The following is a 23,699-nucleotide window of genomic DNA, read 5'->3' as shown; positions in this document are numbered from 1 at the left end:
TTATGTAAAAACGAAGGAAATCTAGGGGTGCCTGAGTGGCTCAGTCAGTTAGGTATCCAACTCTTAATTTTGGCTCAGGTCATGAGCTCATGGTTTGTGAGATGGATCCCCATGTCAGGCTCTGCATGGACAGTGTGGAGCCTACTTGGGATTCTTTCTCTCTCTCTGCCCCTCCTCTGCTTGTGCTCTCTCTCAGTCTCTTTCAGAATGAAGAAATGAACTTTAAAAAAAAAGATGAAGAGCAGGAAAGGAGGAAGAAAAGAGCTTGCTTGCTGTAAAACTCTGCTAGTTCTACTGTGGCAGGTCAGCTGCCCACCTCCCCAAACTCTACTGAGCTGTAGAATTAAGTTATATTCCCTCTTACTCTGGTCTTGAACGTGAGGGCATAGTGATGACCACTGGATCCCTCCACCTTAGTGCCAGCCCCTGAACTCATTCTCCACTTTCTCTTTCCTCACAACCCTCCCCACCCTCAGGGTGCCTTCACCTGGGTAACTGGTCTTCTGGCTTGGTCTATGTCCCAGAGCTTGAAGGAGAAAATATGTCATTTTCTATTACTATTAGATCGTTTCCAAATCCCTAAACTGGTAACCTGTCCAGTATCCTAAACCCCTGTGAACCCTGGTCTTCTAACTACAGCCAGGCCTCCTCTCCAGGAAGTAAAGTGCTGCCTGTGAACCCTAGCTCTGGGTTACACTCCCCAGAATCATACACCTTTTTTTTTTAACAAAATGTTTATTTTTGAGAGAGAGAGAGAGCACAAGCAGGGAAGGGGCAGAGAGAGAAGGGGACAGAGGATCCTAAGCAGGCTCTGCACTGACAGCAGTGAGCTCGATGTGGGGCTCAAACTCACAAACCATGAGATCATAACCTGAACTGAAGGTGGATGCTCAACCAAGCCACCCAGGCATCGTAATACACCAACCTTTTAAATGGCAACTGTCTGCTTAGACTTTTTTTTTTTTTTTTGTCTTTTTAAAATCTTTTTAATGTTTACTTATTTTTGAAGGTGAGAGAGAGACAGAGTGTGAGTAGGGGAGGGGCAGAGAGAGAGACACAGAATCTGAAGCAGGCCCCAGGCTGAGCTGTCAGCACAGAGCCCGACGCAGGGCTCGAACTCACAAACTGCGAGATCATGACCTGAGCTGAAGTCGGACGCTCAACCGACTGAGCCACCCAGGTACCCCTGTCTGCTTAGACTTCTTACCACCAGTCTAAGACTCATATTGCTGGGTCCTACCCATCCTCTGGAACTCCCACATTTGTCAACCTTCTACCTGAACCACAACTGGAATTTATAGTATTCCTTGCTCACCACCACTTTCTGATTGGGTTGAACCCCTATCAGGCAAGCTGCTTTGCAGTCTGCTCCACCTGAGTTAGCAGGTCTCATACTGCATCTCAGCTCCTTCCCTCTACCCAGTCTGCTCCACCAATGAAGTTGGGCCTTCTTTCCTTATAACGGAGTTAAGAGAAAAAAATGAAATCTGCCTATTATAGCACTATCCTGGATATCTGGTTACTTACAAGACCACAATGTTTTCTGTAATACAGTTTGATTTAGCCACTCAACCTCTAATCACTTCCATTTTCCAGGGCTGGAAAAGAAAAAAAAATGTCATTTTTACTACTAATGCAATCATGTGTCCATCTGAAACACATAGGATCCCTAATGATCTAGAGAATGTAACACTTCATGGGTCCAAATGTTTTCTCCAAAATTGCTACCCTATTCTTCTTGGGCATGGCTGGGGAAAAGCCAGGCCTGCTTGGCAGCCAAGAAGATAAGGGAAGAGTAACCAGTTCAGGAGAAAGAACCTCCTCCCAAGCAGAACAAGGAGGAAAACAGTGCTAAGTATGGGAGAAGGTCAGATTTATTTTCATTTACCAATTTATTTTTTTTCAGTTTATTTATTTATTTTGAGAGAGAGGGAGGGGCAGAGAGAGGAGGCACAGAATCCCAGGCAGGCTCAGCACTGCCAGAGTGGAGCCTGATGCAGGGCTTGAGCTCAAGAACCTTGGGCTCAAGAACTGTGAAATCATGACCTGAGCCAACGTCAAGAGTCGGAGGCTTAACGGACTGAGCCACCCAGGCACCCCTCATTTACCAATTTAATAACTATTTAAAAGGCACTTACATGTGAGGCTCTGATGTTAAAGAACTATTCAGATGCAAAATTGTCAACCCAGAAGAGAGATTTTAATTCCATAGCAAGGGACTATAAAACAAAAATTTTTGTATTTTAATGATTGTACCTGAAATTTCATGTGTAGAACATGATTCCCTATAAGGATCATTTTATTTGTTTTTTAAATGTTTTATTTTTGAGAGTGCAGGCGGGGAAGGGGCAGAGAGAGAGGGACAGAGGATCCTAAGCAGGCTCTGTGCTAACAGCAGGGACCCTGCCTGATGCGGGCTTAGCTCTAGAACTCAAGGAACATGAGATCATGACCTGAACCGAAGTGAGACACTCAACCGAGTCACCCAGGTGCCCTCCACTTTAAGAATCATTTTAAAGGACTTATAGAAAAATTATAGAGATAAACACTAGGTTCTGGAGGGGTCCTTTGGAACATTCCCTATAATATTCTTCTGGAATGTGATGGGATATGGAACTAAATGCAAAGACCCAGACCCAATAAAACTTTGTTTCACACACAAAGAAACCAGAGTTGCTCTTTGTTTTCTAACCTAGTCACCAGGCTCTGGGCTTCTGGGAGAGGTGCAGGAGCATGGTCCTGCTAACCTCACTGCGTGTGAGTAGTTACTACTATCCTTCCCAAAAGATCTCAGTTCCCCTATCCTGATCCAACTCCCTGATAAGGAGCTCTCTGACATACCTCTACATATCCAGTCCCCTTGGCAATGTGCATGCGGATGCATCAGGCACAACTGGTAAATCTTTTCGATTGTCAACCAGCATCAATAAAACATGTGATTCTGATTAAAAAAAAAAAAAAAAAAACAACTACAGGTGGCCTTAATGCCAGTACTGGAAACCGATCCATTAAAGCCTGAGTCACGGAAAAACTAGCCTGAAAAGATGGCCACCTATTGGCCTGACTTCCAGGGATGATCATGTTAACCAAAGTAGAAAACAATGTATCACAATCACTTATAAATATTAACTTAATGTTATTAAACAGCAACCTCTGGGATAAATTAGAGGAGAATGTGGTTCGCATTTCAGTCACACAGCAAGTATTACTGATTATTTGATAATTAGCTTTTCCCTGATTAGCCCCATTAATGAGATGGACAGTTAAGGGGAAAAAAAAACCAACCAACCCTACATCGCTTTACTCTTAACAGCCAGAAACTGGAAACAACTCAAGTGTCCGACTTGGGTTAACAATCTGTGGTATATTCATACAATGGAATACTACTCAATAACAGAAAAGAATGAACTACTATATGTATGAATTCATACATGTAAGAAACTCAACATTATGCTGAGCTACAGAAGCCAGGCCTAAAAGCAGCAGTGAGATTCAGCTCACACGAAGTTTTAGAACAAGCAAAACGAATCTGTAGTGGAAAACATCAGAGCAGTGGTTGCCTCTTTAGGTGGAAGGTGAGAGTGGGGACAGCCTCGGAAGGGGCCTAAGGGAACTTTCTGGGGTGACAATAATATTCTACACCTTGACAGGGGTTTGGGTTACACAAATGGATGCATTTGTGAAAACTCACCAAATGGACATGTAAGATTTGTGATTTCTTTGTATGTAAATTTTACTTCAACAAAAGAAAAAAAAAGTGAAAATATTAAAGCCTAGTTAATGGTATGTATGCTGCGGTAGGAGGAAGTATCCTGATCTCTGCAATCTACTTTAAAATGCATCCAAAACGTAAGATGGATTGGTAGAATAGGTATGTGATGGAGTAAGTGTAGTAAAATGTTAATAATTGAATCTGGGTGGTGGGTCAAAAAAAAAAAACAGGAAATAACTGCTTTGCCCATAGATTACTACCCATAGATTACCTCAGTTCAAAGGCACACATAACCCGGAGTCATAACACACTGAAGTCAGGCTTCTTAACCAAGCACTCAAATGCAACTGGTTTCACCAACAGCACCAATAAACTCCATATTACCAAATCCAGTGGCCACTTCTTGGTCTTTATCTTTCTTGACCTTTCTGTTGCATTTAAAACCACTGACCACTGGGGTGCCTGGGTGGTTCAGTCTGTTAAGCATCCGATTCTTGGTTTCAGCTCAGGTCATGATCTTGTGGTTCGTGAATTCAAACCCCGAGTCAGGCTATGCACTGCCCGTGTGGAGCTGTAATAATCACCCAATGTTTCCAGGTCCTCCACTGGTGAAATTATAACCACTATGTTTGCAGACATCTGACTAACGAAATAAGCTAAGAGATCTTCAGTTGTGCATCACATAGGAATTAAGCACTCACTATGTGTCAAGCACTGTGCTAAACACTGGAGATACAGTGGAGAGCAAGCCAGGTCTCTGCCTTTGTGCAGCCTGTAACAGGGACTGACATTTATCAACGAATCACATAAATAACTAGTTACAAACTGTAACAACGGCATGAAGGCTATCAAAGCATACATCAGGGAAATCTGGGGATGAGCAGCAGTGGGTCTCAAACCTCACAGAATTCTATCTTAATTTTTGAGGTTTGGTCCTTGCTGAATACACCCAATGTGTAGTGGTCACAAAGCAAAGACCTGTGGGGACAAGGCAAGTAACTGCAATGAGTGAAAATGCTGTGTGAAAAGTAACACTGGGGCACATGTGCCCTATTTAAAGGGGGCAGGCTGCTACTGGTCTCCAGATGCTAGTTACAGTTGCAGGAATAAAAGCCCAGGATTGCCAAGATCTTCTGACTATTGAAGATCAGTTGGAAACTCTGATTTTTATGGGAATTTCTCCTGATTTTTAAATGGTAACTAATGGGGCATCTGGGTGGTTCAGTCCAACTCTTGGTTTCAGCTCAGGTTTGATCTCACGGTTCGTGGGATCAAGCCCCCGCTTTGGGCTCTGAGCTGGCAGTGTGGAGCCTGCTGGGGATTCTCTCTCTTTGTCCTTCCCCTACTCGTTCTCTCTCTCTCTTGAAATAAATAAACATTTAAATGGTAACTAATGCAGAAGTTTTTTTTTCTTTTTTTTAACGTTTATTTATTTTTGAGACAGAGAGAGACAGAGCATGAACGAGGGAGAGGGAGAGAGAGAGGGAGACACAGAATCGGAAGCAGGCTCCAGGCTCTGAGCCATCAGCCCAGAGCCCGACGCGGGGCTGGAACTCACAGACTGCTAGATCGTGACCTGAGCTGAAGTCGAACGCTTAACCAACTGAGCCACCCAGGCACCCCAATGCAGAAGTTTTTAAAATACTAGTAAGAACAAACAAAACTTACCTGTGAACATGGCTCATGGGCTGCCAATCTGTGACCTATAGTTTATCTGAGCTAGAAAAAGCACCACTGGGTTTGGCTGAATCCCCTCTCCAAATGTTTTCTCCTAAAAAAATGGTAGGCCTGTAGTTCTCTGGACAGGAACCTAGTCAAGGTTTGGTTTGGGGCTTAACACTGTCCCTCTATGTCCTCTGTTTCACCTGTAAGTCCAATCACTTACAACAGTGTAAGGCTTTCTATAGTACTCATTATCTGTGTCACTGGCTTTGGACTCCACAGCTAAGAACTATCTGGACCAAACCATATGGCCCAAAAGAGATCCAAGGTTCTTAGTGCTCTTCCAGGTCCTTTATACCCTGTCGCAAAGAGATTACAAGCAGGCAGGAAGAGGAAGCCCTAGTTTAAAGTGGGTAAAGGCAGGTAGGGATCTAGTCCCCCTCCTTTGTAACTTCAACCTGAAAATTTTGGTTAAACCGGGCAAACGTTCCTCTGCCAGAATAAACAGGAAGACAGCATCCTCTTACATGTTAACAACATGCCCTCAGAAAGCAGCTGAACTTGCTGGCTAATTACTCTGGAAAAGACAGCTAATTAATAATTATGTCAAAACCAAAATTACCTTTTTTTTCTGGCATAGCAGATGTGCGTTGGCACCCAGATGGGTCATACCAGCCAAAGCGCCTCAGCAGGAAATAGTTTCATCACTTGGGAGAGTATTTGGTGGCCAATATCCTGACTGGCCCTTTGGAATGAAGTCTAACTAAAAATGAAAAATTCTCCAGGAACAATATTAAGTTCTCTTAGAATAGCTATAGACTTTTAGTACTTCCAGCCCGTAATCTGCCAGCCCAAGGTTATCTCGTTAGCCACTGCATTGTAGTGCAAAACTCTGGGGCTTCAAGCAAGTACTTATTCCGGGATTGGGACAAACCTGGGGTTGTTTGGAAAGAAGTTCCGAACCCTCAAGTTTGCCTTCAATTCACCTTCAGACCACCTTAGTGGGGAAGTGGACAAGACCTTCCATTAAGATGAAAATAAAAATCTAAAAACCATTGGGGCGCCTGGGTGGCTCAGTTGGTTAAGCATCCGACTTTTGCTCAGGTCATGATCTCACAGCTCATGGGTTCAAGCCCCGGGGTCGGGCTCTGTGCTGACAGCTCAGAGCCTGGAGCCTGCTTCGGATTCTGTGTCTCCATCTCTCTTCCCCCTCCCACTCATGTTCTGTCTATAAATAAATAAATAAATAAATGAATAAACCATTTAAAAAATTTTCTAAAAAAATCTAAAAACCATTACCTAGGTGATGGTTGCAATAATAATTCATTAAACTGAATACCTGTTTTATACATTTTCATATATATATATATATATATATATATATATATATATCAGAACAAAAGTTGTAAAAGAATGTTACTTGCCTAAATACAATTCAAAAAAATTTTTTGAATTTAAAAAATTCTTTTAACGTTTATTAAGTGGGGGAGGGACAGAGAGAGAGAGGGAGACACAGAATCCGAAGCAGGTTCCAGCCTCCATCCAAGCTGTCAGCACAGAGCCCAACATGGGGTTTGAACTCGTGAGCCTCAAGATCATGACCTGAGCCAAAGTCGGATGCTTAACCGACTGAACCTCCCAGCTGCCCCTACGATGCAATTTTGAATACTGATCTTGTATCTTGCAACTTTGGTGAACTCTTTTATTAGCTCTTATAGTTTTTTGTGGATTCATTAGGACTTTCTACATAAAACACCATTTTATCTGCAAATACAGATAGTTTTATTTCCTTCTTTCCAATTTCCATGCCTTTTAGTTCTTTTTCTTGCCTATTTGCCATGGCTAGAACCTGTATTATAATGTTGAATTATAATATTGAACAGAAGTGGCGACAGCAGACACCATTATCATGTTCCTAATAAAAGATGGAAAGCTTTCGGTCTTTCACCATTAAGTATAATGTTAGCTTTGAGTTTCTGTAGACACCTTTGATTAGACTGAGGAAGTTACCTTGGATTCCTAGTTTGTTGAGCTTGTATAATTAAAGGGTGCTAGATTTCTCAAAGGCTTTTTCTGCACATATTGAGAAGAACATATGGCTTTGTCCTTTGGCTCTGGATAAGATTGATAGGTCCACTTTGAAGTAGAGATGTCAGGGAAGCAGTTGGATACATGAGCCTAGAGTTCAGAAGAGGTCAGGACTACAGACAAAAATGTAAAAATTTTCAGCATAAAAATGTGATTTAAAGCCAAGAACCTAAGGGCACCTGGGTGGCTCAGTCAGTTAAGCGTCTGACTCTCGATCTCATCAGCTCAGGTCATGAGTTCAAGCCCCATGTTGGGCTCCACGCTGGGCATGGAGCCTACTTAAAAAAAAATAAAGCCAATGGGGTGCCTGGGTGGCTCAGTTGGTTAAGTGTCTGACTTCAGCTCGGGTCATGATCTCGTGGTTCATGAGTTCAAGCCCTGCATAGGGCTCTGTGGTGACAGCTCACAGCCTGGAGCCTGCTTCAGATTCTGTGTCTCCCTATCTCTTTATCCCTCCCCCACTCACACTCTCTCTCTCTCAAAAATAAATAAACGTTAAAAAAATTAAAAAAAAAAAAAAGCCAAGAGCCCAGAAAAGATTGTCAAAGGATGAAGTATAATTTTAAAAAAAGATAAAATGGGGCACCTGGATAGCTCAGCCAATTAAGCATCTGACTCTTGATTTTCGCTCAGGTCATGATATCATGGTTCGTGAGATCGAGCCCCACATCTCAGGCTCTGTGCTGACAGCATGGAGCTTGCTTGGGATTCTTTCTCTCCCTCTCTCTGCCCCTCCCCTGCCCATGCACACGTGCGCCCTCTCAAAATAAACACTAAAACAAAACAAAAACCATGTCAAAAAAACCAACAGTGCAACATTGAGAACATTTACAGAATTCCAGCTAACAAATACAAAAACAGTAGTAAAGTTAGAAAATCAACACTTTGTAATCCCTAATGAAATAACTAAGTTGGGCAATAATTATAAATGGATGCAAGGTCATTGGGGAACTGAGTACTCGCAGGATGCTAAAGTATCCCCAACGTATTATTTATTCATCATAAGGGGGGAAATGCAACTCTGCAAAGGAGTGACCAGCCTGTGACCACCTGAGCACACTGACCAATCCTAACATTACTAAAAGTAGGAATATCAGACATTATATGCTTCCTGATGTGATGCAATAAGAAGTACACAACCTCACCTTTAAAATATTCATGCCACAAATACTGACCCTTAATCTTTGTGGTTTTTTTGCTCTAGAATAGTGTTTAATTTTTTTATTAAGGTATAATTGACATATAACATTGTATTAGTTTCAGGTGTACAACATAACAATTCAGTATTTGTATATATTATGAAGTTATCACCACAGTAGGTCTAGTTAACATCTGTCACCATGGATAATTAGTTTTTTTACTTGTGATGAGAACTTTTTTCAAATTACTCTTAGCAACTTTCAAATATGCAATACAGTATTATTAACTATAGTCATATAGTTAACTATATGACCATGCTGTACATTACATCACCATTACTTATTTATTTTATAACTGGAAGTTTTGTACCTTTTGACTTTCCTCACCCATTTTGTCCACTCTCCCACCTCTGGCAACCACCAATCAGTTCTGTATCTATAAGCTTGTTTTTTAGGGTTTATTTGTTTTTTTAAGATTCCACATATTTGCCTTTTTGTCTGACTTATTTCACTTAGCATAATGCCCTCAAGGTCCATCCATGTGGTCACAAATGGCAAAATTTTATTCTTTTTTATGGCTGAATAATACGCTATTATGTGTACATGTGTGCATGTAGCACATTTCTTTACCCATTCCATCAAGCCTTTAAATTTATTTTTTTTATTATGAAATTTATTGTCAAATTGGTTTCCATACAACACCCAGTGCTCATCCCAACAGGTGCCCTCCTCAATACCCATCACCCACCCACCCCTCCCTCCCACCCCCCATGAATCCTCAGTTTGTTCTCAGTTTTTAGGAGTCTCTTATGTTTTGGCTCCCTCCCTCTCTTAACCATTTTTTTTCCTTCCTCTCCCCCATGGTCTTCTGTTAAGTTTCTCAGGATCCACATAAGAGTGAAAACATGGAATCTGTCCTTCTCTGTATGACTTATTTCACTTAGCATAACACTCTCCAGTGCCATCCACATTGCTACAAAAGGCCATATTTCATTCTTTCTCATTGCCACATAGTATTCCATTGTGTATATAAACCACAATTTCTTTATCCATTCATCAGTTGATGGACATTTAGGCTCTTTCCATAATTTGGCTATTGTTGAGGGTGCTGCTATAAACATTGGGGTACAAGTGCCCCTATGCATCAGCACTCCTGTATCCCTTGGGTAAATTCCTAGCAGTGCTACTGTTGGGTCATAGGGTAGGTCTATTTTTAATTTTTTGAGGAACCTCCACACTGTTTTTCAGAGTGGCTGCACCAGTTTGCATTCCCATCAACAGTGCAAGAGGGTTCCCGTTTCTCCACATCCTCTCCAGCATCTATAGTCTCCTGATTTGTTCATTTTGGCCACTCTGACTGGCGTGAGGTGATATCTGAGTGTGGTTTTGATTTGTATTTCCCTGATGAGAAGCGACATTGAGCATCTTTTCATGTGTCTGTTGGCCATCTGGATGTCTTCTTTAGAGAAGTGCCTATTCATGTTTTCTGCCCATTTCTTCACTAGGTTATTTGGTTTTCGGGTGTGGAGTTTGGTGAGCTCTTCATAGATTTTGGATACTAGCCCTTAGTACGATATGTCATTTGCAAATATCTTTTCCCATTCCGTTGGCTGCCTTTTAGTTTTGTTGGTTGTTTCCTTTGCTGTGCAGAAGCTTTTTATCTTCATGAGGTCCCAATAGTTCATTTTTGCTTTTAATTCCCTTGCCTTTGGGGATGTGTCAAGTAAGAAATTGCTGCAGCTGAGGTCAGAGAGGTCTTTTCCGGCTTTCTCCTCTAGGGTTTTGATGGTTTCCTGTCTCACATTCAGGTCCTTTATCCATTTTGAGTTTGCTTTTGTGAATGGTGTAAGAAAGTGGTCTAGTTTCATTCTTCTGCATGTTGCTGTCCAGTTCTCGCAGCACCATTTGTTAAAGAGACGGTCTTTTTTCCATTGGATATTCTTTCCTGCTTTGTCAAAGATTAGTTGGCCATACTTTTGTGGGTCTAGTTCTGGGGTTTCTATTCTATTCCATTGGTCTATGTGTCTGTTTTTGTGCCAATACTATGCTGTCTTGATGATTACAGCTTTGTAGTAGAGGCTAAAGTCTGGGATTGTGATGCCTCCTACTTTGGTCTTCTTCAAAATTACTGTGGCTATTCGGGGCCTTTTGTGGTTCCATACAAATTTTAGGATTGCTTGTTCTAGCTTCGAGAAGAATGCTGGTTCAATTTTGATTGGGATTGCATTGAATGTGTAGATAGCTTTGGGTAGTATTGACATTTTAACAATATTTATTCTTCCACTCCATGAGCACGGAATGTTTTTCCATTTCTTTATGTCTTCTTCAATTTCCTTCATAAGCTTTCTACAGTTTTCAGCATACAGATCTTTTCCATCTTTGGTTAGGCTTATTCCTAGGTACTTTATGCTTTTTGGTGCAACTGTGAATGGGATCAGTTTCTTTGTCTTTCTGTTGCTTCATTATTAGTGTATAAGAATGCAACTGATTTCTGTACATTGATTTTGTATCCTGCGACTTGCTGAATTCATGTTATCAGATCTAGCAGACTTTTGTTGCAGTCTATCGGGTTTTCTACATATAATATCATGTCTTCTGCAAAAAGTAAAAGCTTGACTTCATCTTTGCCAATTTTGATGTCTTTGATTTCCTTTTGTTGTCTGATTGCTGATGCTAGAACTTCCAACACTAATGTTAAACAACAGCGGTGAGAGTACACATCTCTGTTTTGTTCCTGATCTCAGGGGGAGAGCTCTCAGTATTTCCCCATTGAGGATGATATTAGCTGTGGACTTTTCATAAATGGCTTTGATGATGTTTAAGTATGTTCTTTCTATCCCGACTTTCTCGAGGGTTTTTATTAAGAAAGGATGCTGACTTTTGTCAAATGCTTTTTCTGCATCCATTGACAGGATCATATGGTTATCTTTTCTTTTATTAATGTGATGTATCACGTTGATTGACTTTCGAATGTGGAACCAGCCCTGCAGCCCAGGAATGAATCCCACTTGATCATGGTGAATAATTCTTTTTATATGCTGTTGAATTCAATTTATCAGTATCTTGTTGAGAAATTTTGCATCCATGTTCATCAGGGATATTGGCCTGTAGTTCTCTTTTTTTATTGGGTCTCCATCTGCTTTAGGAATCAAAGTAACACTGCCTTCATAGAATGAGTCTGGAAGTTTTCCTTCCCTTTCTATTTTTTGGAATAGCTTGAGAAGGATACGTATTATCTCTGTTTTAAATGTCTGGTAGAATTCCCCTGGGAAGCCATCTGGTTCTGGACTCTTATTTGTTGGGAGGTTTTTGATAACTGATTCAATTTATTCGCTGGTTATGGGTCTGTTCAAGCTTTATATTTCTTCTTGTTTGAGTTTTTTTTTTTAATTTTTTTTTAACGTTTATTTATTTTTGAGACAGAGAGAGACAGAGCATGAACAGGGGAGGAGCAGAGAGAGAGGGAGACACAGAATCTGAAACAGGCTCTAGGCTCCGAGCTGTCAGCACAGAGCCTGACGCGGGGCTCGAACTCATGGACCGTGAGATCATGACCTGAGCTGAAGTCAGACACTCAACCGACCAAGCCACCCAGGCGCCCCTTCTTGTTTGAGTTTTGAAGTGTGTGGGTGTTTAGAAATTTGTTCATTTCTTCAAGGTTGTCCAGTTTGTTGGGATATAATTTTTCCTAGTATTCCCTGATAATTGCTTGTATTTCTGAGGGATTGGTTGTAATAATTCCATTTTCATTTATGATTTTATCTATTTGGGTCATCTCCCTTTTCTTTTTCAGAAAGCCTGGCTAGAGGTTTATCAATTTTGTTTATTTTTTCAAAAAAACCAACTCTTGGTTTCATTGATCTGCTCTGCAGTTTTTTTAGATTCTATATTGTTTATTTCTGCTCTGATCTTTATTATTTTTCTTCTGCTGGGTTTGGGGTGTCTTTGCTGTTCTGCTTCTAGTTCCTTTAGGTGTGCTGTTAGATTTTGTATTTGGGATTTTTCTTGTTTCTTGAGATAGGCCTGGATTGCAATGTATTTTCCTCTCAGGACTGCCTTCACTGCATCCCAAAGCATTTGGATTGTTGTCTTTTCCTTTTCATTTCTTTCCATATATTTTTTAATTTCTTCTCTAATTGCCGGGTTGACCCATTCATTCTTTAGTAGGGTGTTCTTTAACCTCCATGCTTTTGCAGGTTTTCCAGACTTTTTCTTATGGTTGATTTCAAGCTTTATCACATTGTGGTCTGAAAGTATGCATGGTATGATCTCAATTCTTGTATACTTATGAAGGGCTGTTTGGTGACCCAGTATGTGATCTATCTTGGAGAAGGTTCCATGTGCACTCGAGAAGAAAGTATATTCTGTTGCTTTGGGATGCAGACTTCTAAATATGTCTGTCAAGTCCATCTGATCCAGTGTATCACTCAGGGCCCTTGTTTCTCTATTGATCCTGTGTCTAGATGATCTATCCATTGTTGTAAGTGGAGTATTAAAGTCCCCTGCAATTACCACATTCTTATCAATAAGGTTGTGTATGTTTGTGATTGTTTTATATATTTGGGGGCTCCCGTATTCGGCGCATAGACATTTATAATTGTTAGCACTTCCTGATGGATAGACCCTGTAATTATTATATAATGCCCTTCTTCATCTCTTGTTACAGCCTTTAATTTAAAGTCTAGTTTGTCTGATATAAGTATGGCTACTCCAGCTTTCTTTTGACTTCCAGTAGCATGATAAATAGTTCTCCATCCCCTCACTTTCAATCTGAAGGTGTCCTCAGGTCTAAAATGAGTCTCTTGTAGACAGAAAATAGATGGGTCTTGTTTTTTAATCCATTCTGATACCCTATGTCTTTTGGTTGGGGCATTTAGTCCATTTACATTCAGTGTTACTATAGAAAGATATGGGTTTAGAGTCATTGTGATGTCTGTAGGTTTCATGCTTGCAGTGATGTCTCTGGTACTTTGTCTCACAGGATCCCCCTTAGGATCTCTTGTAGGGATGGTTTAGTGGTGACAAATTCCTTCAGTTTTTGTTTGTTTGGGAACGCCTTTATCTCTCCTTCTAAATGACAGACTTGCTGGATAAAGGATTCTCGGCTGCATTTTTTTTTTTTTCTGTTCATCACATTGAAGATTTCCTGCCATTCCTTTCTGGCCTGCCAAGTTTCAGTAGACAGAGCCTTCATGAGTCTTATGGGTCTCCCTGTATATGTTAGAGCATGTTTATCCCTAGCTGCTTTCAGAATTCTCTCTTTATCCTTGTATTTTGCCAGTTTCACTATGATATGTCGTGCAGAAGATCGATTCAAGTTACGTCTGAAGGGAGTTCTCTGTGCCTCTTGGACTTCAGTGCCTTTTTCCTTCCCCAGTTCAGGGAAGTTCTCAGCTTCCCCTCTCTCTCTTCCTCCTCTGGAATCCCAATTACGCATATATTATTTCATTTAATTATGTCACTTCTCTAAGTCTCCCCTCATACTCCTGAATTTTTTTATCTCTCTTTTTCTCAGCTTCTTCTTTTTCCATAATTTTATCTTTTAATTCACCTATTCTCTCCTCTGCCTCTTCAATCTGAGCTGTGGTCGCCTCCATTTTATTTTGCAGCCCATTTATAGCATTTTTTAGCTCCTCCTGTTTCTTAGTCCCTTGATCTCTGCAGTAATAGATTCTCTGCTGTCCTCTATACTTTTTTCAATCCCAGCGATTAATTTTATGACTAATATTTTAAATTCATTTTCTTACATTGCTTAAATCGTTTTTGATCAGTTCGTTAGCTGTCGCTACTTCCTGGAGTTTCTTTTGAGGAAAATTCTTCCATTTCGTCACTTTGGATAGTCCCTGGAGTGGCGGGGAACTGCAGGACTCTTACCCTGTGCTGTCTGGAGTAACTTGCGTTGGTGGGCGGGGCGGTAGTCAGACCTGATGTCTGCCCCCAGCCCACTGCTGGGGCCACAGTCAGACTGGTGTGTACCTTATCTTCCCCTCTCCCAGGGTCAGGACTCACTGTGGAGTGGAGTGGTGTGGCCTCTGTCTGGGCTACTTGCACACTGCCAGGCTTGTGGTGCTGCTTCGACGGGATATGGCGTATTAGCTGATGGGATCTGGTGTATTAGCTGGGGTGGATCCTCAAAGTGCACAGGGGCGGGAGGGGTAGGCTCAGCTCACTTTGCCTTCGGTGGTCTGCTTTGGGAGGAGCCCTGAGGCACCGGGAGGGAGGCAGACCCGTCGGAGGGATGGATCCACAGAAGCACAGCATTGGGTGTTTGCATGGTGCAAGCAAGTTCATGACAGGAACTGGTTCCCTTTGGGATTTTGGCTGGGGGATGGGTGAGGGAGATGGTGCTTCCCAGTGCCTTTGTTCCCTGCCAAGCTGAGGTCTGTCCTCCGGAGCTCAACAACTGTCCTTCCCGTTGTCCTTTAGCCCTCCCGCTCTCCAAGCAGAGCTGTTGACTTATAACATTCTAGATGTTAAGTCCCGCTGGCTGTCAGAACACACTCCCTCTGGCCCCTCCGCTTTTGCAAGCCAGACTCGGGGGCTCTGCCTTGCCGGGTGGGCTGGCTGCCCCTCCACCGCCCCGGCTCCCTCCCACCAGTCTGTGTAGTGCACACCGCCTCTCCACCCTTCCTACCCTCTTCTGTGGGCCTCTCATTTATGCTTGGCTCCGGAGAGTCCGTTCTGCTAGTCTTCTGGCGGTTTTCTGGGTTATTTAGGCAGATGCGGTGGAATCTAAGTGGTCAGCAGTACGCGGTGAGCCCAACGTCCTCCTACGCTGCCATCTTCCCCTGAATCTAAGCCTTTAAATTTAAATTATAGGAGATAGGAGAACAAACTAATAATACTACAAGGAAGCCATCAGACTAATCCAAATCATTGGCATAGAAATAAAAGTCAGGGGTGGGGAGGGATTGATTTAGATTAAGAGACTTTTTTGAGAGAGAGAGAGAGAGAGAGACAGGGAGAGAGAGACAGGGAGAGAGGGAGGGGCAGAGAGAGAGGGAGAGAGGGAATCCCACGGAGCCCTATGTGGGGCTTGAACCCACAAACCCTGAGATCATAACCTGAGCCAAAATCAAGAGTTAGATGTTTAACTGAGCCACCACGGTGCCCCTAGATTAAGAGACTTAAGAAATATAACCAAATGCAGTGTGTGGACCTTCTTTGGATCCTAATTCAAACAAAGCAATTATAAAAAGACTAAAGATCACTTGAAAAATGTGAATATGGACTGGGTATTAGCTGATATCAAGGAATTAGCTTGTTTTGTTAGGTGATACATTATAACGGTTTTGTAAGTATGTGTTCTTTTTAAAAAGAGATGCAGCACTGAAGTATTTAAGGATGAAATTAGATGATGTCTGAGAATTTAAAGTACATTAGATGAGAAAAAGAAAAAAAGTAAGGATATGAGGAGGTATCAGCATAATGTGAGAAGCAGCATCAGCAAGGTAAAAAGAAACCTCTTTGACCTCAGCCACAGCAATTTCTTACTCGACACATCTCCAAAGACAAGGGAATTAAAAGCAAAAATGAACTATTGCGACCTCATCAAGATAAAAAGCTTCTGCACTGCAAAGGAAACAATCAACAAAACTAAAAGGCAACCAATGGAATGGGAAAAGATATTTGCAAATGACATATCGGATAAAGGGCAGGTATCCAAAAATCTATAAAGAATTCACCAAACTCCACACCCGAAAAACAAATAATCCAGTGAAGAAATGGGCAGAAGTCATGAATAGACACTTTTCCAAAGAAGACATCCAGATGGCCAACAGACACAAAAAACGATACTCAACGTCACTCATCATCAGGGAAATACAAATCAAAGCCACAGCGAGATACCACCTCACGTCGGTCAGAGTGGCTAAAATGAACAAATTAGGAGACTATAGATGCTGGAGAGGATGTGGAGAAACGGGAACCCTCTTGCACTGTTAGTAGGAATGCAAACTGGTGCAGCCGCTCTGGAAAACAGTGTAGAGTTTCCTCAAAAAATTAAAAATAGAACTACCCTATGATCCAGCAATAGCCTGCTAGGAATTTACCCAAGGGATACAGGAATGCTGATGCATAGGGGCACATGTACCCCAATGTTTATAGCAGCACTTTCTTTTTTTTTTTTTTTGAATGAGAATAACAGATCCAGTTAATAACTTTTTTAAAATTTTTTTATTAAAAAAATTTTTTTTAAATGTTTATTTATTTAATTTTTTTTTGAGAGAGACAGAGACAGAATGCAACTGGGTTAGGGGCAGAGAGAGAGGGAGACACAGATGCAGAAGCAGGCTCCAGGCTCTGAGCTGTCAGCACAGAGCCCGGCGCGGGCCTCGAACTCACGAGCTATGAGATCATGACCTGAGCCGAAGTCGGACACTCAACCGACTGAGCCACCCAGGCGCCCCTATAGTCGCACTTTCAACAATAGCCATATTATGGAAAGAGCCTAAATGTCCATCAACTGATGAATGGATAAAGAAGATGTGGTTTATATGTACAATGGAATACTACTTGGCAATAAGAAGGAATGAAATCTGGCCATTTGCAGCAACATGGATGGAACTGGAGGGTATTATGCTAAGTGAAATAAGCCAGGCAGAGAAAGACAGATACCATGTGTTTTCACTCATATGTGGATCTTGAGAAACTTAACAGAAGACCATGGGGGAAGGGAAGGGGAAAAAAAAGTTACAAACAGAGAGGGAGGGAGGCAAACCATAAAAGACTCTTAAATATAGAGAACTGAGGGTTGATGGGGAGTGGGGGAGAGGGGAAATTGTGTGATGGGCATTGAGGAGGGCACTTGTTGGGATGAGCACTGGGTGTTGTATGGAAGACAATTTGACGATAAATTATATTAGAAAAAAAAATCAGGAGAAGGGAGCCTGGGTGGCTCAATTGGTTGGGCGTCTGACTAATGATTTTGGCTCAGGTCATGATATTATGGTTTCATGAGTTCGAGCCCCACATGGGCTCTGTGCTGACAGCACAGAGCCTGCTTGAGATTGTCCCTCTTTCTCTGCCATCCCCCATTCACATTCTCTTGGTCTCTCTCAAAATAAATAAATAAACTTAAAAAAAGAAAAAGAAAATCAGGACAGTGAGGAGTCCTGGAAGCCAAATGAATGCAGAGTTTCATGGAGAAGTGATCAACACTGTCAAATACTGCTGGTAAGTCAAGGAAGATGAGGATTACAAAGTGACCTTTAGATTTATGAAATCATTAGTGACCTTGACAAAAGCAGTTTGAGTGACAGGAGAAAGTGGGTGACACAGAGAATAGAGAAAGAGAGCAGCAGACAGGTGATAGCAAGACAGTATGGACAACATAGATACATACAAACTGGTGACACAGGGAGAGCAAGTGACATAGACAGTGAGTGAGAGACAAAAGGTAGGCAACATGAGAGAAAGGGTGGGTGACAGAGGTAAGCAGAGGGTGGCTGACTCTACCAGTCATCATTTGTTGCCTCTCAGTTCCAAATTCACCCCTCAATACCTGTTCTGTGATAATGGACAGAATTCCTTTAAGCATCTCTCCTTTACAGTGAACACGATGCTACTCTTTCTCAGTAGAGGGCGCCTGAGGGACACTTCAGGAGGAAGGGGCTCTTCTGAAGTTGCCGGCTGCTGCAGCACAGGGGGACAACAGAATAGCCCACAACCACAAACCCAGAACATGTCGTCCCTCAATGACCTTGAAGCCTCCACCTGGCCTGGCAATAACCTTCTTGCAGCCCCTCACATAGAAACCAGCTCCCCCAACAGCTCGCCTGTGCCCTGGGCCCCTACCTCTTCTGTGTGCACATGCCAAGAGTTGCTGATAGACTGCTGGCCACCTGCACTCCAGAAGTTTGCCTCCTGTTGGCCCAGGGGATGCAGACCAGCCAGAGCATTTCTCCGCTACACAGTGGGCTGAACTACACTTCTCCAATGAAGTCTGAACCTCAGCCTTGGGGAGAGGATCCCCTTCCAAGTCTGTCCTTCCTTGGATACTCCCCCTTAGCCCAAGGACACCATATGGAGTTTCCGTATGTCTTTTTTTTTTTTTAATGTTTATTTTTGAGAGAGAGACAGAGCATGAGCAGGGGAGAAGAAAGAGAGGGAGACACAGAATCCAAAGCATGCTCCAGGCTCTGGGCTGTCAGCACAGAGCCTGACGCAGGGCGTGAACCCACGAACCACGAGATCATGACCTGAGCTGAAGTCAGATGCTTAACCGACTGAGCCACCCAGGCGCCCCGTTTGTATTTCTTATAGTCACTCATTTATCATTTTAATAATTCTTTATATTGAAATTCTTGTTTTAATATGCTATATGGTTTCTACCTCCTGACTGGACCCAAGATACAGTGACAGAGAGGAAAAAGAGGGTAGGTGACAGAATGAAAGAATGGTGACAGAGAAGGAAAGTGAATGACAAAGTGGGTAACAGAGAATGGGTAACAGAGGTAGAGAGTGGGGGACAGAGGTTATGGGTGACAGAGAAAGGGGGGAAGGGGCGACAGTGGGGAGGATGACAGACACAGAAAGAGGGTGGGACGGAAGAGTAAGTGGATGAGACAGAATGGATGACAGTGTGAGCAGGAAGAGGACAGTGTCGACAGGATGGGTGACAGGAGAGAGAATGGGGGCAAGAGAGAGAAGGATGTGGTGGGTGACAGAGAATGGGAGAAGGAGCAAGAAAATATGAGTGCCAGAGAGGGAGAGTGAGTGACAAAGGTGGGTGACAGAGGAAGAGATAATGGGGAACAGGAAGAGACAGGACAGAAAGAGGGAGAGGAGGACGGTGGGCAAGAGAAGGGCTGGGGGGTAAGCATGACAGGCACCGAAAGCGTGCGACAGTTACTTCATCTGACAGAAGACGTGTGTGAAAAAGAAAACATGGGTGCAGAGAGTGTATGACACCAAGTTTCAAAGTTTTCTTTCAGCTGTCAGGCAGGAGGGGCAGAGAGATGAAGAAGGTGGGACAGCAAGAGGAGAGAGAGGAGAGAGGGAGGAAGAAAGGCAGATATGTGTGAGCAGAGTGTGCCAAGGAGGACTAGCAGCACTGAAGAAGGCAGAGAAGGTGATGCTTTGTGCCAGGGGACTTCGGTGTAGGTTGGATTTGGAAGAGGATGGGAGAGACAGAGAAAGATTAGGAGAAATAAAAAAGATTGTGAGTTGAGGGGTCATGAGAGGCAGGGGACTGTGAGGGCAGAAGATGCTGACTGTGAAAGAAGGGCTGAGCATTGAAGGGAGCAGGGGAGTTTGGGAATGTTCAGGAAAGAGCACCTGAGAGCAAGGAAGAGACAGGTGCCTGTGTAAGAGGCAGTGTTGGGGAAATCCAGGCATTTTTGCTTGCTCAGGGAAAGGAGGGGAGGGGGTTAAATAGCTTAAGCCTTCCTATCCCCATTTTTCAGATGAAAACATTGAGGCTCAGAACAGTCAAATGACTCACTTAAGGTTTCCCAGCTAGCAGATGGCAGAGCCATATTTTGAACCCCAAATGGCCCAACTCCAAAGCTAGTACTCTACCACACCACACTGCTCCCTGTTTTCCCAAATCTTCCTTAAAGGCGTCATGTAACTTAGCCTAAAGATGTGATTTTACTCTTCAGTAAGACCTTTTAGCTTTTAACAGCCTTAAGACACTTTTTTTGAAAGGAAGACAGAACTATTACACTGGCCCAATTTATTTGTTTGTAAAACATCAAAATTTAAAACTTCTGTGCATCAAAGGACACTACCAACAGAGTGAAAAGGCAACCTACAGAATGGGAGAAAAGATCTGCAAATCATATTTGATAAGGAGTTAATACCCAAAATACGTGAAGATAAAACAACCCACCTGACTAAAAAATGGGCAAAGGAGTTGAATGGACATTCCTCCAAAGAAGATATACAAATGGCCAATAAGCATATGAAAAGATGCTCAACATCACTAATCATTAGAGAAATGCAAATCAAAATCCCAACCACTTCATTATCATTAGGATGGCTAGTAACAACCATCACAACAAAACCAGAAAATAACAAGTGGTGGCGAGAATATGGAGACTGTAACCCTTGTACACCACTGGAGGGAAGGTAAAATGATGCAGCTGCAGTAAAAGACCGTATGGCAGTTCCTCAAAAAATTAATAATAGAATTACCCTGTGAGCCAGCAATCCCACCTCTGGCTAGATATCCAAAAGAATTGAAAGCAGGATCTCAAAGAGAGATTTGCACACCCATGTTCAAAGCCAGCTCTGTTCACAAGAGTCAAGAGATGAAACCAACCCAAGTGTCCATCAACAGATACATGGATAAACAAAATGTGGTATGTGCACATGATGGAATATTCCCCCCTAAAAAGGAAGGAAATTCTGTAACGACACAATACTGATGAACTTTGATGAAAGTATGCTCTGTGAAATAAACCCATCACATAAAGACAAATACTGTATGATGCCACTTGTATGAGGCTCCTGGAGTTAAATGCACCAGGGCAGAAAGTAGAATGATGGCTGCCAGGGGCTGAGGGAGATGGGAGGAAGGAGTTCTTTAATAGGAAATTTTGGCTTTGCAAGCTGAAGAGTTCTGGAGGTGGAAGGTGGTGCTGCTTTAACAACAGTATTAATGTTATTAATGTTATTAACGTTATTAACACCACTGAACTGTATACTTAAGAATGGCTAAGTTACATTGTTTCTATTTTATCACAACTTTTAAAAAAAGTTTAAATCTCATCCTCACATCACCATGTCCCCCACCCTTAGCCATAAGATGAACGCTTACTCATTGAACACAAGCATCTCCTTCTGTGAGGCCGGCCCTTGTAGTTGACCAATCTCATCCTCTATGCCCATACTATGCCTTGCACGTTATACCTCTTTCAGCACTCATCAAACATTATAGCGATTCTTGGTTTACCTACCCCTTTCCACTACCAAAATATAAGCAGTATTGAGGGGGCAAGGTTAGTGTTTCACTCCTCTCTGTATCCCCTAGGCCTGGTGTTTGGTAGACTGGCAAGACTCAAGAAAGGCTTGATCAGTGGAAGTTCTGACTTTTAAGGAGTTCGCACTGGAGAGCTATCTGACCAAAGAAGGGGGCATCGGGAGGCTCCCCAGGTTTTAGAAATCTGAGCAGATTCCCACGCCCTACTCCGAGAACGCAAGGGCGCGTCTCACAAGGGCCTCAGCAGTCTGGGCCCCCGGGAGGGTCCGAGGGCTTCCCACCCCCACTGCCGGCCAGAGCCTGCGAGCTAGACCCCCCCAGCGGCCCAGACATACCTCAGGTAACGGGCAGCCTGCTCTGGGCTTAAGGCCGCGGCTTCCGCAGACCCTCTGGACGCCTCCATGACCCCCAACTCGGGCTCCAGGTATCTCAGGCGGCGATCAAATTTCGCTCGCTCCCGCCCGGCGCATGCGTGGTGCGCCGGAAGGCGGGTCAAGGCCAACACGGCCTCACGGCTGGCCAATCGGCAGCACCTCCTTCCGCGCCACCGCCGGAGCCCGCCCGCGAAGGTCGCGCGCCTGCGCCTACACGCGCTGGAGCTAAGAGGCGGTCCCAGCCCCAACGGAAAGGGAGGGCGTTGTGTCCTCTCATCTCTCGCATTTTCAGTTCGGTGCAAGCAGTGCTTCAGCACTTTCGTGCGTGTGCGTGTGCTAGCTATCCTCGTGAGTGAAGTAAAATGCCTGATATGATCTCGGTCACTTTAGTGGCCGCTAGAGACCTTCTCCATAGCCTGTTCCCCCAAATATCCTTCATTCCATGCTCGCCATTGCCTGGCATTGAGCATGCTTTGAATTCAAACACGCTGGGAGGCATGGTCCCCGTGACTTAGACTTACATTGAGGAAGAGTCTTCAAGAGCCAAGCCAAAGCTCTCATTTAAGAAATAAGTAGTGCTAAAAAAAAAAAGTAGTGCTGTAACGTATGGTTACCATTTCTTTAGAAGCTCCAACTAGGATGCGGTCATTTTCAAAGGCAGAGCTCAGAGCTTGGGGCAGGAAACGCAGTGAGTTTAAGTCAGTTGCTTGGATGATCCTCAGAGGTTGTGGGCCAACAAAAATTGCCCTTGTTCATACAGCGATGAAAACATGGACATTGTGATTCTTCAAGGCACTAATTAACATTCAGTGTTTGAAAACTCACTTATTGACCCAGTCACGCCCACCATAAGTCCAGAGGATTTTAAGCTTTTTGTAAATACCATAGATCATTAGTTTCAAAGGGGATCTTCTAAAAAGAAACTATGGGATATTTTTCTAGTTCACATGACTTTAGGTCATATTTTCATATGGCTTTAAGCCTTCTGTTAAGAGGGCTTTTAGTATACTACTACTATCCCCGTTTTCAGATACGAAAACTGAGGCTGGGGACATAAAGTGACTTTGCCTAAGGTTCCAGAGCTGGGAAATAGCAGAGCCAGAATTTAATACCAGGTCTATATGGAAAATCCATGCTCCTTCACTGTGTCCACTGTCTATTGCCAGAAAGGAGAGTAGTGGGAAATGAGGTAGATGAGGTAGTTGGAAGCCAGTTTTTGAAAGAGCTTGCTTACTCTGTTAAAGTGTTTGAATCACTTCTCTCCCTAGAGGCAAGTTTGCATTGGGGTGAGTCGAGTGCGCAGGCGTTCTGGGTACCCAAAGTAGGCGTGTGATGAGAAAGGCTGGTTGGGGAGAATTTCATAGAAAGGAGAAAAGAGATGGGAGCACAAAAATCTTCATCGCCAGTCTAGGGCAGGCCATCTCCAGTTGTGCTTTGGCTCAACATCTACCATCATCTCTTACATATCTTTGGAGCAGTTGAGAACTCAAAATGAAGCAAAGCAAAACCCTGATTACTGTCTCAGGCAGCTGCCTTTCTGTGGGCTGTGGAGAAAAGCTAGAAGGAACTCCCTCAGGACCCAGACTCTGGCCTCCCTGCTTCCTAGCTTTCAATGATCCCCAAAGGCTCTGAATATTGGGAAGAAAGGACCAGGATTCCTGCTTGCTTGCCCTTAGGTTATTGGATTTTTTTCAGTACCATTCTCACACAGCCACAGGACTCCCCCTTCTGTTTTGTTAAAGTTTATTTATTTATTTTGAAAGAGAGATAGGGCAAAGACAGAGGGAGAGAGAGAGAGA

The 23,699-nt window shown here is 43.1% G+C and overlaps 2 protein-coding genes across 2 annotated transcripts in view; one reads left to right on the top strand and one right to left on the bottom strand.

The window, feature by feature from the left end:
* Positions 1 to 21,985, bottom strand: part of ERCC6L (ERCC excision repair 6 like, spindle assembly checkpoint helicase) — a 33,432-nt gene extending 11,447 nt beyond the window's left edge. Inside the window, exon 1 of the mRNA XM_081793449.1 lies at positions 21,862 to 21,985. Within this exon, the coding sequence (XP_081649575.1) occupies positions 21,862 to 21,929 (68 nt within the window). The 5' untranslated portion in view covers positions 21,930 to 21,985. The remainder of the gene's footprint in view (positions 1 to 21,861) is intronic.
* PIN4 (peptidylprolyl cis/trans isomerase, NIMA-interacting 4) overlaps positions 1 to 23,699 on the top strand; it is an 80,140-nt gene that overhangs the window by 38,247 nt on the left and 18,194 nt on the right. The gene's annotated exons all lie outside the window — the stretch shown is intronic.

This window comes from Panthera onca, chromosome X (assembly GCF_046562875.1).
Source record: "Panthera onca isolate mPanOnc1 chromosome X, mPanOnc1 haplotype 2, whole genome shotgun sequence".
Classification (NCBI taxonomy): domain Eukaryota; kingdom Metazoa; phylum Chordata; class Mammalia; order Carnivora; family Felidae; genus Panthera; species Panthera onca.
Note: the sequence above shows the minus strand (reverse complement) of the source record. Positions and strands in the feature narration are given on the sequence as shown.